The 12,786-nt window shown below is 41.6% G+C and overlaps 1 protein-coding gene across 1 annotated transcript in view; it reads left to right on the plus strand.

Moving 5' to 3' along the window:
- GAA (alpha glucosidase) overlaps positions 1–12,547 on the plus strand; it is a 140,175-nt gene extending 127,628 nt beyond the window's left edge. Inside the window, exons 18-20 of the mRNA XM_073608206.1 lie at positions 764–928; positions 4,597–4,749; positions 11,010–12,547. Of these exons, the coding sequence (XP_073464307.1) occupies positions 764–928; positions 4,597–4,749; positions 11,010–11,072 (381 nt within the window). The 3' untranslated portion in view covers positions 11,073–12,547. The remainder of the gene's footprint in view (positions 1–763; positions 929–4,596; positions 4,750–11,009) is intronic.
- The last annotated feature ends 239 nt before the right edge of the window (positions 12,548–12,786 follow it).

Genomic DNA, 12,786 nt, shown 5'->3' on the forward strand with positions numbered 1-12,786 from the left:
CATATTAGCACTTATAAAAAAAAAAAAAAAAAGGGTTATTAGGCTGCTTTTACACTGATCCACAGGTGTAGTCAGGGCCCCTGTGGCTTTCCTGCGGGTTAGATGAGCCACAGACTTCTATTATATCCTGCAGGTTTGGTTCGCTTTCTCAAAGCGCAACAAAACGCTTGATTGCAGGAGCTTTGGTGCGTTTTCAGAAAGTGCATCACACTCACAAGATATATTAGAAGTCCATGGCAAAACACAGCTAACCTGCCGGAAAGCCGCAGGCGCACTATTCTGTACCCGCCATGTGGGTAAACCGCAGCACATCAGTGTGAAAGCAGCCTTATAGGATGCTCAGGACAATAAGGACTCTTTTACATTTTTGGTTTGGGGGGGGGGGGGGGGCAGTAAAATCCCATAGTTCATTGTGGCCCGTGGCTGGTTACCAAATAACTTAAGCGGCCCTAGCTCTTCAAAAGAACCCATGGCCTACAGTGTGTTAGTTGGCTTCTCTCCCAGATATTTTATGCTAGTTATGATAAAGGAATATTTTGCATTCAGAGTCCAACACAGCTGCAAGTTCATCTGTTCTTATTTTGTACTGATCTAATTTTTTTCTTGTTTGTAGTATTATCATTATGAAATATGTAGTTCAGTTATGTATTGCTTTTTAAATATTGCAGCCTTGTTTAGTAAATCTTTGTCATGGTAACAAAAGCAGTGGAAGTGTATGTTAGTGTATTTTGTTTTATTATCTATTTGTTCTTTCCTCTTCCAGTCACCAGGTTTGACCACACAGGAGACACGCAAGAATAGTCTGATGCTGGTGGTGGCACTTACTACTGAAGGATTTGCACGAGGAGACCTATTCTGGGATGATGGAGACAGTTTAGCAACCTTTGAAAGAAGAGATTTTACCCAAGTGCTGTTTGTTGCTACAAATGTAAGCATTTTTTTTATTTTCCAATATATCAGGGATGTTACACTATTAAAGGGACTCTGTCATCAGGTGACACTTTTAAGGCTACTCACATGCATAAAATGTTTATAATTAGCACATGCTGGTGCTGCTATTGGTATAGCAATTTATTGTGCATTTTCTCAGTAATAACTAAAAGAAATGACATAATTACAAATAAGGATATTAACAAATTCTAATTACAAATAAGGATATCCATAAAGTTTAGGAAAATGAAGCAGGGGATAAGATGAGGTGGCAGGGAGATGAAGGGAAATCGAGTTTAGCTTTATGCTGACATGTTCATTCTCACTTTCCCAGATACAAGAGCCTCTTTCCCATCTTTGAACACTCCCATCAGGTGTGTCTCGGCGAATCACATCTATGCTTGTGGAATTAATGAGGACTTGTCCAAAAGAATACACAATAGCTTGTCATTATTCATTGTCCCTTTTGTGTGAACTATGAGTTGAAACTGAACTCTGGGAAAAAATATTATTACATGTCATTACTGGTGCTTTCATAACTTGTTGTAAAATGTTTGTTGTTTATTTCCCCACTGTGTTATCTTTGAGCAATCCAGGGTTCATTTTTTGATTCGAGCTTCATTTTCTGTGACATCCGTGTTGCAAGACCAGTGGCCACTATGCTGCGCATCTCCCTGGCCACCGGTCTTGTCTGTGCCCCACTGAAGATCTTTACAGAGAGCTTTGATGTAATTGTGTCCCCTTTCACTATTGTGGGAGGACTAGGGGGTCTGAGGCTTCCAAGTCTGAGCCACCCACTGTGTGTGTTGGTGTAATGGCTGGCTATAAGGGCATGCCTGAGATGCAGCCCTCAGCATCAGCCTCCCCTCCACAGGTTCACTGCCTGTCAATTCCTGCATTTCCCCTAGCCTCATGGGAAATGTAGTCTTCTATACCCACACAGATGTGAGTGCAGCAGGAGAGAAAGTCCTCCTCCCGGCGCCAGGAAGGAGCACAGCTTTCCAAGGGATATCATGACATCATTTGGGGAGAAAATCAAGGATTACAAGAAAAGTAATGCACTAAGATTTAAACTGTGTCACCGGGGGGGGTTATGCAATTGTAAAGTTAGCTAAAGCTAACAGGATAAAAGTATAATCATAGTGGGTAAAGAGAGGGGCAAGCATAATGCTTGCACCACATTTCTAAATTTGGAAAATGGAGTAGATGCTTCTCCTAATTCTATGTTCTGTTCTATGCCATGTTTTTGACAGACACAATACAGAACAAAACAGCTAGTGGTTCATGCTCAAGGTTCTCTGTCTGTCCTTACCCTCCAGGGGCCGGATTAACATAGGTGCTATTGAAGCTGCAGCTCCAGGCCCTGACCTTAATATAGGCCCAGGATGGCCAGGTTCACTGTCACCACTATTTGCTGTCACTTGTAAACACAGAAGCATGGCTTCGGTACTACAAGTGACAGTGCGTTTCTCCCAGAAGTTCCCTCAGAACCTCCGTGCACAGCACTCAGGGCAGAGTGACAGCTGCCAGGGCACGGATGTGTTTATAGGCTTCAGAAAGGGCATCCCATGCTGGCTTAGAAATAGCCTGGTGCTCGGATGCCAAAGCCTGCTGCTGCTACTGCTGTCTAGTGGTGGAGAGGCAGAGTTGCAAATGGAGTGTATGGGAAGGGATGCTAAGATTGGCAGCGGTTAGCAGATGGAGGGGGGTGTTGTTTGTGTACAGGTAAGGGCAGTGGGGGAGCAGGGGTCCAAGTTGAAGCAGCTGCATAAAGAGTTTAGCTGTTGTGGAGTAAGGGTTAAGAGGTGGTTGCAGAAATAATCTATGAGAGAAGGGTGCAGCGATGAGCTTTGGATGTGGGGGCAGAAGTGCCCTCTCTGCATAGCAAACCCTTGAACTGCATTCTGTGCATATCTCACTCTGTGTATTAACTGTACACTTGCCTGAACCCAGCACTATGTGTATAACACTCTCCTGAAACCAGCACTCTGTCTATTATGCCCTTCTAAACCCTGCACTCTGTCTATTAAGCACTCCTGAACACAGCACTCTGTGTATTATGCACTTCTGAACCCTGTGCTTGTGTGTTATGCACTCCTGGTTTTACTTTTTAACAATGCCCCTTTAAGACCCTCCCACTGTACAATTTGACCACACCCATCCTATGACGCAGTGTGCTTCTCCGTGGGAAGGAGTAGAGTTCCTGCACCTATTCTCTGAAAAAAATCCCTGGGCATAGCCAGCCAAAAAGAACAGGCCACACATAGAAAGCAATGGGTTAATTTTTTTTTTTCTCCGTTGGAGAAAAGTTCCAGCCTGTTTAAAAGGCTAGTTTTATTACAGTGATATACCATGGTAAGCAGCGCTGAAATATTACTGTGATGTGAGAAGTGTGGCAAGGCTTTTCAAGGATGCACACAGGTACCACTCATAAGTCACAAAACCTATGATCCATAGTAAAACCTATTGGGGTTTATTTACTAAAGCTGGAAAGTGCAAAATCAGGCTCACTTCTGCATAGAAAGCAATGAGCTTCTAACCCAAGCTTGTTCAATTAAGCTATGGTAATAAAACCTGGAAGCTCATTGGTTTCTATGCAGAAGTGATCCTGATTTTGCACTTTCCAGCTTTAGTAAATAAACCCCACTGTCCCATATTATTATTTTTATCCTAGAAAGTCCCTACACAGCTTTATTATTTTTATTTTAAAATTTTGAGATGTCATTTATTTTTTTGCACAGTAAAAACACTTGGGTATTAGCCAAGGTTTACATTTTTCCACTAAGTGCATTGCATTTCTTCTGCACATTTTTGTGTGCTGCGTTAGGCAAAATGAATAGGCTGGCAACACACCTCAACATCGCAGAAAATGGATATGCACCTTTTCTGACAGTTTTGTTTTTCACCTGTTGATCCTGTCAGTAGAGCTGTTATTTTTCAATGAACAGTAACTGGAAAACTTATCTAGCAAAAGGGTCAGTTACATTGACAGGAAATCCAGAGGGAAACTAATGTCCTCCAGAATTGGGAGCTGCTGGTCACCCTATTAAAAGGCATGAAGAAGAAAGCAAAAATGGACAGTACAGGTACTTTAAACAGTAATGCCCCGTACACACGGTCGGATTTTCTGACGGAAAATGTGCGATAGGACCTTGTTGTCGGAAATTCCGACTGTGTGTTTCCGTCGGATTTTCCGACACACAAAGTTTGAGAGCAGGCTATAAAATTTTCCGACAACAAAATCCGTTGTCGGCATTTCCAATCGTGTGTACACAAATCCGACGCACAAAGTGCCACGCATGCTCAGAATAAATAAAGAGATGAAAGCTATTGGCTACTGCCCCGTTTAGAGTCCCGACATTCGTGTTTTTCGTCACCGCGTTCAGAACGATCGGATTTTCTGACAACTTTGTGTGACCGTGTGTATGCAAGACAAGTTTGAGCCAACATCCGTCGGAAAAAATCCTAGGATTTTGCTGTCGGAATGTCCGATCAATGTCCCAACATGTGTACGGGGCATTACTCTTACCAATATAAATAATCCTTGCACAACTTTATTCAGTAGGCAAAATGGGAGCTATTTTACACAACTTTAGTATTTGGGTTTACATACATTTTATTGTTGTCTTCTCCATGCCTCAGTTTTCTGTTTGTTTCTTACCACAGAATGCCCTTCTAAGTGAAGTGATACAACTGAACAGCCAAGCAGATGGCCTGAAGTTGCAATCAGTGCAAATTTATGGGATTATGAATCCTCCAAACAAAGTGCTGGTTAATCAGGTGGCTACTGAAGATTTCACCTACAGGAATGACACCAAGGTAATTTTTTTGTGACTAAAGGTATTGTTTGTCTACAAACCTGCATGAACAATATGATGGTAAAAATGAATTGAATCAAACAGTAGGTAAGAATGGCAACCAATAAGCTTATATCAAAAAAAAAAAAAAAAAAAGCTTATATCTTCAGCTTGGTCGCCTAAAGCGGAGTTCCACTCATTTTTCTGTTTATTAAAAGTCAGCAGCTACAAAAAGTGTAGCTGCTGACTTTTAATAAACACACACTCACCTGTCCCACAATCCAGCGATGGGGCCGCCCGAACTCCCGGTCTCCTCGGCGCCGGCATTACAAGTATGGGCACCCAGCGGTGACAGCTTGCAGCTTCACAGCCGGGTGCGCACTTTTATTTAACTTTTATTAATGAAATAGGTATTAAACACAAAAACAAAAATGTTATATATTGCAGCTTACCAATCCTTAGATGTGGTGGCTGCATTAGTTTTCTTTTTTTTAGCTTTTTTTTCCCCTTTTTTCACAGCCAGTGAGCCAATGAGGAGAGAGAGGGGGTGGGGCCAAGCAACTTTGTTTGTGAATGGGCATGCAGAGCAGCGGCTTGGGAACGCGCCTGCTCAGGTGCACCCAAAGCAAGCAGCTTGCTCTGGTGGCACTTGGCAGGAGCGAGGGGCCTGGAGCACCCGCAGGGGACCCGAGAAGAGGAGGATCCGGGCAGCTCTGTGCAAAACCACTGCACAAAGCAGGTAAGGTATGTTTGTTATTAGCAAAAAAAAACAACAAGCCTTTAACCTCCCTGGCGGTAGGATTGTCAGATTTTTGAATCTCAAAGCGATACATTGATTTGCATAGAAATTTAGAAATTTGCTGTTTTATATTGTAGGCCTGTAATTCTTAGTAATAACACACTTAAATCTGTCCAAACAAGAGTCTAGTGTAGACATCCCTGGTATGATAAGTTTGAAACCCGAAATCATAAATTATAATATAAAAAATAACTATAATTATAAAAAATAATAATATAGTAATAATAAAAATGAATTTCCCCACAAATCACTATCGCTCAATTCTGCAAATGTTCTAATTTACTATTGCTGTTTTCTAGTTGGTGTAAAACCACTTTTGACGTAAAGGGTAATTTTTTGGTTGCCATGGACAATCTCAAGTTTCCAAGCAGAAAGAACAGTATATATAATATAAAAGTGCAGGCAGGGCACTGGACAAAGCATTAGGGACAAAAGAGATGTAAAATGATTTTATACAGTAACATATTCTGTAAGATTATAGTGTACTGTGCTATGTTTTTTGTACTTTTTGAATTTGCCGCCGGACTCCGCCCCCATGCGTCGTGACGCTCGCAGGGAACAGAGCCCCCGACACACAGGAGGGAGCTGACAGCGCACAGTATTAATCGCAGGCACTGAGACATTTCCCAATCTCTGCAGCTGCAGAGATCGGGAAATGTCTCAGTGCCTGTGATTAGCGCTGTACACTGTCAGTTTCCCGGCAGGCTCGAGCATGTGGAGTTGTGAACATGCCAGAGCTCATACTTAGTCCTGAGCAGCGTTCGGGGATTCGTTGGGGGCCACAAAAGATATATATATCCAAATTACCAGTGGGGCCGTATTAAAATGGAACACGGGCCGGACTTTGGACATGCCTGGTATATAGGATATGATATACAATATGTATTACCTGGTTTTGATATTGAGCAGCATTGTCACCCTTGTCACCTCCCCTCTCCCGCTCTCTATTACATAAAGGGGAGTTGTGTTATACTTCACAGAAGAAAGCTGGAAAGGTAGATAACATTGCTTGAGATTTCAGTTCAGTGCTCAGGAAGTTGCATGGACACAAGATTCTTGCAGGTTAAACAGGAAATATTGTGTACTTTGCAGAAAATATGCTTGCCATACCTACTGCAGCACAGCACTGCACCACATAGGACTGGTAAAGTTCAATATATTACATTTGGTTATTCGGTTTAGATACCCTTAAAGTGGCTGTAAACCCTCTTCTATACCCAGTGAAGTGAACAGCCTCAGATGATACACAGAATTTAAACAAATCTCCCTACATAGGTTTTACTTGTAAATCTGCTGTCTTTCCCTTTTTACACTCTTTAGAAAGTGCAGCTCATGTCAGAAATATTTCTTCCTCATTCAGCAGTAAGTGAGGAGTCTGGGCTTATGAATAGACAAGCTCTCTGCTTATCTACCTCTGAGCTCCCTCCCCAAATTTTTAGCTGCTGTTATATCATGTGTCAGAGAACTTGTCAGAAGTGACTCTGCTAATAACAGAGGAACGGAGCAGCAGAAAGACATGGCACTTAGAGCTTTGGACAGAGATAAGTAAATTGTCAGGGATGTTATACACAACATCCAGTGCAGGTGATCAGATCGCTGGGCTGCACCAAGGAATCAGGGACAAACAAGTAAATGAAAAAAAGTATGTTTATTATTAATTATAAGGACACACGTGTAACCAAAACATCAAACCAAAACAAGTAAATAGTGAAAACACAGCAAACCCCCAAACCACCTAACTATAATATAATTACACGAGCAAGGAAACAAACATGGAATAAATAAGGCAGGGACAGAAGCAACAAGGGAACAGAAACAAGGAATAAGGAAGCGGACCAAAGGAGCAGGGAACGGGGAACAGGACTCAAGGACAGGATACACAAATGGGGTCCAGGAACAAACCGGAACAAGCTGGAACAAGAGCAGGTACTGGCAGGGACAAGGGCTAGCAGAGGAATTCTGAAGCCCTGACCTTAGTTCAGGGCCAGTTTATATAGTCCAGCAGACCCATAACAGGTGTGCTTAATGGCAGGTCTGAAGTTCATGCAGGAAGGCACCCGCTGGTGGCCACTGGAATTACACCCTTAGGTGCTGAGCGTAATAGTGCCACCAGCAGATGAAACCAGAAATGACACTGTTCCTGACATAATCACTACAAATATATGTGCTTAGGTCAAATTTCATTAATGGGGTTTACAACTACATTAACGGGGTTTCTCTTTCACCAAGCAATGGAGCTATAGCAACATTTCATGAAACAAAACAAGCAGCTCCAATCATTCCATAAAACTCAAAGCTGCATTCTATACTCATGAGGAGTTTGTTTAACAACTTCAGCCCCAGAAGGTTTTACCCCCTGAACCACTTGCCGACCAGCCGCCGTCATTATACTGCGGCAAGTCGGCTCGTTCCCGTGAATTGCCGTAACTGTACGTTGGCCCTTTAAACGGCTATAACAGCAGGTGGGGAAGCTGATGCGGTGGGGGGAGCTGATGCGATGTCCATCGGCCACCTGCGATTGATACACAGAGAGGCAGAACGGGGATCTGTCAATGTAAACAGATTCCCGTTCTGACATGGGAGTAGAGAGTGATCGTCTGTTCCTAGTGTTTAGGAACAGCGATCTCTCTCCTTCAGTCAGTACACTGGCCACACAGTTAGAAATACCTCCCAGGGATCACATTTAACCCCTTCATCGCTCCCTAGTGCTAACCTCTTCCCTGTCAGTGACATTTATACAGTAATCAGTGCATTTTTATAGCACTGATCGCTGTATAAATGTCAATGGTCCCAAAAAAGTGTCAAAATTGTCCGATCTGTCCGCCGCAATGTCGCAGTCACACTAAAAAACGCTGATCACCGTCATTACTACTAAAAATATATAATAAAAATGCCATAAACCTATCCCCTATTTTGCGATTTTTGGGGGATATTTATTATAGCAAAAAGTAAAAAAATATTGTTATTTTTTTCAAAATTGTTGGTCTTTTTTTGTTTATAGCGCAAAAAATTAAAACCGCAGATGTGATCAAATACCACCAAAAGAAAGCTCTATTTGTGGGGAAAAAAGCACATCAATTTTGTTTGGGTACAGCATCACACAACCACGCAATTCTCAGTTAAAGCGACGCAGTGCCGTATCACAAAAAATAGCCTGGTCATTAAGGGGGAAAATCTTCCAGTCCTTAAGTGGTTAATGACCAGGCCATTTTTTTTGCAATACGGCACTGCGTTAAATTAACTGACAATTGCACGTACATGCTACCCAAATAAAATTTATGTCTTTCTTGTCCCACAAATAGAGCTTTCTTTTGGTGGTATTTGATCACCTGCCGTTTTTATTTTTTGTGTTATAAACAAAAAAAGAGTGACAATTTTGAAAAATAAACAATATTTTTTACTTTCTGCTATAAAACACATTCAATTAAAAAATGTAAAAAATCTAATTTCTTCATCAATTTAGGCCAATATGTATTCTGCTACATATTTTTGGTAAAAGAAATCCCAATAAGAGTTCATTGATTGGTTTGCACAAAAGTTATCGCGTCTACAAACTATGGGATTTTTTAATGGCTTTTTTATTTATTTCATTTTTTTTACTAGTAATGGTGGTGATCAGCAATTTTTAGCAGGACTGCGACATTGCAGCGGACAAATCGGACACCTAACTGACACTTTTGACACTTTTTTGGGGACCAGTGACATTATTACAGTGATCGGTGCTAAAAATATGCACTGTTACTGTACTAATGACACTATCAGGTGAATGGGTTAACATCAGGGGCAATTAAATGTGTCCCTAGGGGGTGCTTGCTAACTGTGAGGGGGATGCTCTAACTGGGGGAACACAGAGATACCTATCTTCTCCCCTATCAGAACGGCAATCTGCCTTGTTTACATAGGCAGACTGCTGTTCTGCCTCTCTCAATAACAATCGCTGATTGGCTCCCCCACTGTCCAATCAGTGTAAATGCGCCTCCGGCGCCGCACGCCCCCTAGTGGCTATTGCACAAAATGACAATCAGGTAGGTGATTTCATGCAATAGAGCCGACCTGCCGCAGTACATGTATCTTAGGCGGTTGGCAAGTGGTTAAAAGAGGAGGAAAACAATACTGTAAATAAATTTAATATAAATGGAAATAAAAGTTTCCCTTGTGAACAATTAGATTCTTTGTCTTATTTAGGGAGAATAAAAGATACAACCCGATTGGCTACATTGTGTGACTACTCTCTTTTATGCCTGGTAGTGTTATGCTAGAGTAGACATCTCCAGCTGATGTCTGGGGATAAGAGAGAGGGTTTTGTTTTTTACTTTCACGTTAAAACTGGAACACCTATTAAAGGTTTATTAAAGTGTTTGTAAAGTTTACACATGTATCCTATGCAGTTATTCAGCCATTAACAAAATCGTAATGCCGTGTACACACGACCGGACTTTTTGACAGCAAAGGTCCGACGGAACGAATCCGCCGGACAATCCGATCATGTGTGGGCTTCATCGAGCCTTTGCTGTCGAAAAATTAGACGGACTTTAAATTTGGAACATGTTTCAAATCTTTCCGATGGACTCGAGTCCGGTCGAAAAATCAGTTCATCTGTATGCTAGTCCGACGGACTAAAACCGACGCTAGGGCAGCTATTGGCTACTGGCTATGAACTTCCTTATTGTAGTCCAGTCGTACGTCATCACGTTCGAAACGATCGGACTTTGGTGTGATCGTGTGTAGGCAAGTCTGTTGCGTCGGAACTCCGTCGAAAGTCCATCAAAAAGTCCTTTGGAGTTCAGTCCGTCAAAAGTCTGCTCGTGTGTACAGGGCATAAGTGTTTGAAATGAAAAGGCTAAACACCTTTTGTCACACCGCAGCCTTGCGGTCACGTGATCCCCCTGTGCTGGCCGGCCTCGATCTATGGAAAAAAGCGGGAGGGGCTGAGATTCCCCTGTGACTTCAGTGGGCCAGCACAGGGGGATCTCGGCCCCTCCTGCTTCTCTCCATAGATCGAGGCCAGCCAGCACAGGGGGACCACGTGACCACACGGCTGCAATGTGACAGTATTTAGCCTTTTCATTTCAAACAAACACTTACACTTTTGTCTGTGGTTGGATACCTGGATGGGATACATTGATATGTACTGCATTATGCAGCTGAATAGTAGCAGGAGGGGCGGGGTGGAAAGCGCTCTCATGCTGACAGGGAAGGGGGGAAGAGACTGTCAGAGGAGACACAGCGGATGACAGAGGCAAATAAACTTAACACAGTGTCAGGAGCTCAGCAGCCATGATAACTGTGGTCAGCAAGGACAGGGGGACACAGGAACTGGCAGGATCAACCAGGTTTATTACAAGATAGGAAGAGATTTTTTTTTTTTGTTTAGGGTTACAAACACTTTAAGTAGTGCTGATGTTAATATTACTTTGTTTTTCACATTTGGCTTGTTTTTTTTTTTAATCTCAATTCATATACAATTATTTGTTTTCTCTTAGGTTTTCTCAGTGGAGAAGCTCTCTCTATCAATACAAAACCAGTTTACAATCACATGGTCTTGATGTTGTAGTTCATCATTGGGAAAAGTGACTTTATTGAGATATATGCTGATTTTCCTGGTTTTGCATGTTTGGATTATGGTACGTACTCCATTACTGTCATTGGATCTAGTCTAATAGCAGCATGTTAGACTTCAGAAAAAAGGCTCAGTTTGCAAAGACCCATGTAATATCTATCATAGCGATCATTATTTTTGTGCCGTTAAACTGGTATTTTCATCTCACACTGATTGTCATTATTCAAAGCAACATTTTTATGGCAATAATTGTAACATCTAAGTGAATTGAGATGAAGGTCTAATCATCTTGTTTTTGCAAAAAAAAAAAATTATGCACAGCCCTGTTCAGGGGAGCTTTTTCAGGAATATCTAGTCCTTGTTGGTGATTGGATGCTTGTTGCAGTGGATCTATGCAGATGAATGTTAAATTATGACTGACTACTTGATTTTATAATGATTTTGCAAATTAACCTTCGCTGGCCAGAACAGTTGCTTAGCAGTTTGCATAAAATGTGGCTGTACTTTTATGCAAATGTGTCCCTCCTATAATAAAAATTAGACCTTCGTTGCAGAGCAGTACCCCTGTACACTACCTTGTTTTCGGTGGTGCTGGGCAATGTTTGCTTTCAGTTTTCTTCCCTGCTATTGTGTTCTACTGTGCATATGTGTGTTCTGTACATGAATGGGAGAGCCTGACATAGCTCTCCCATTCATTTCTATAGAGATTGTATATGCATTTGCACAGTGGAGCACAACAGCAGGAAAGAAAACTGAAAGCAAGCACTGCTGACTGAGGTATGTTTTTTTTCCTACTACCTAAGAGGGTTAGGGTTACATATAGGATTTATTTTTAAATAAAAGCTATCCTGTGAAATAGATGTAAATTCAGTCATCAAAGTCTCATATGTATGCTTCGACATCATATCAAAAGTTGTTTTCAGTCAATTTAAGTAGGCAGCTTACAATAAAATATTTTTGTGATCCTGCCATGGTAATCCTTGTTCAGGTACATCCTGTTATCAGGTGACAACTGTCTCCTAACTATGCGCCTGCACTCTCACTCAGTCATATGTGCTCCTGATGGGGACTACAAAAGGCGTGCTGACACACACATTGTGCAGCTATGAGCCCATTGCCGCTATCAGGAAGCTATTTTGGAGCAAGAATGTATATGTATCTGATGCTGGATTGAATGCATATGGAATCGAATAACAGAAACCCAGAGGGGAAGTGCAGCACTGAGATACAAAAAAAAAAAATGGAAAAAAGTCACTTATTTATGATCACATGCAAAACGAAATTTCATCCACTTGGAGTTTGGATAACAGGTTCTGCTACTGTAACGTTTAAAAATGTGCTGCTTTGTCCAAAGTATTTTATAGCGAACATGGTGCCACAGAGGGAACTGATTGTTGAATTAAACTTTTGGTATCCCTATTTTACTGTCCTGCTGATAAAATAAACACATTTTGAAACCTCTTATTGCGTGTTGCGTTTTTCATCTTTATACAAATGTTAAGGTCACTATGTTTAAACTAGGACACTGGTCAAGAATGTGCATTAGTAAGAATCTGAATCTCCAATCCTAAATTTTTATAATAGCTCTTCATTACCTATTAGGGGTAAAGCCTGGTACACACTAATGCAGCGTACACACGGTCGGAATTTCTGACAACAAATGTTCGATGTGAGCTTTTTGACGAAAATTCCGACCATGT

This window comes from Aquarana catesbeiana, linkage group LG12 (genome assembly GCF_042186555.1).
Source record: "Aquarana catesbeiana isolate 2022-GZ linkage group LG12, ASM4218655v1, whole genome shotgun sequence".
Taxonomy (NCBI): domain Eukaryota; kingdom Metazoa; phylum Chordata; class Amphibia; order Anura; family Ranidae; genus Aquarana; species Aquarana catesbeiana.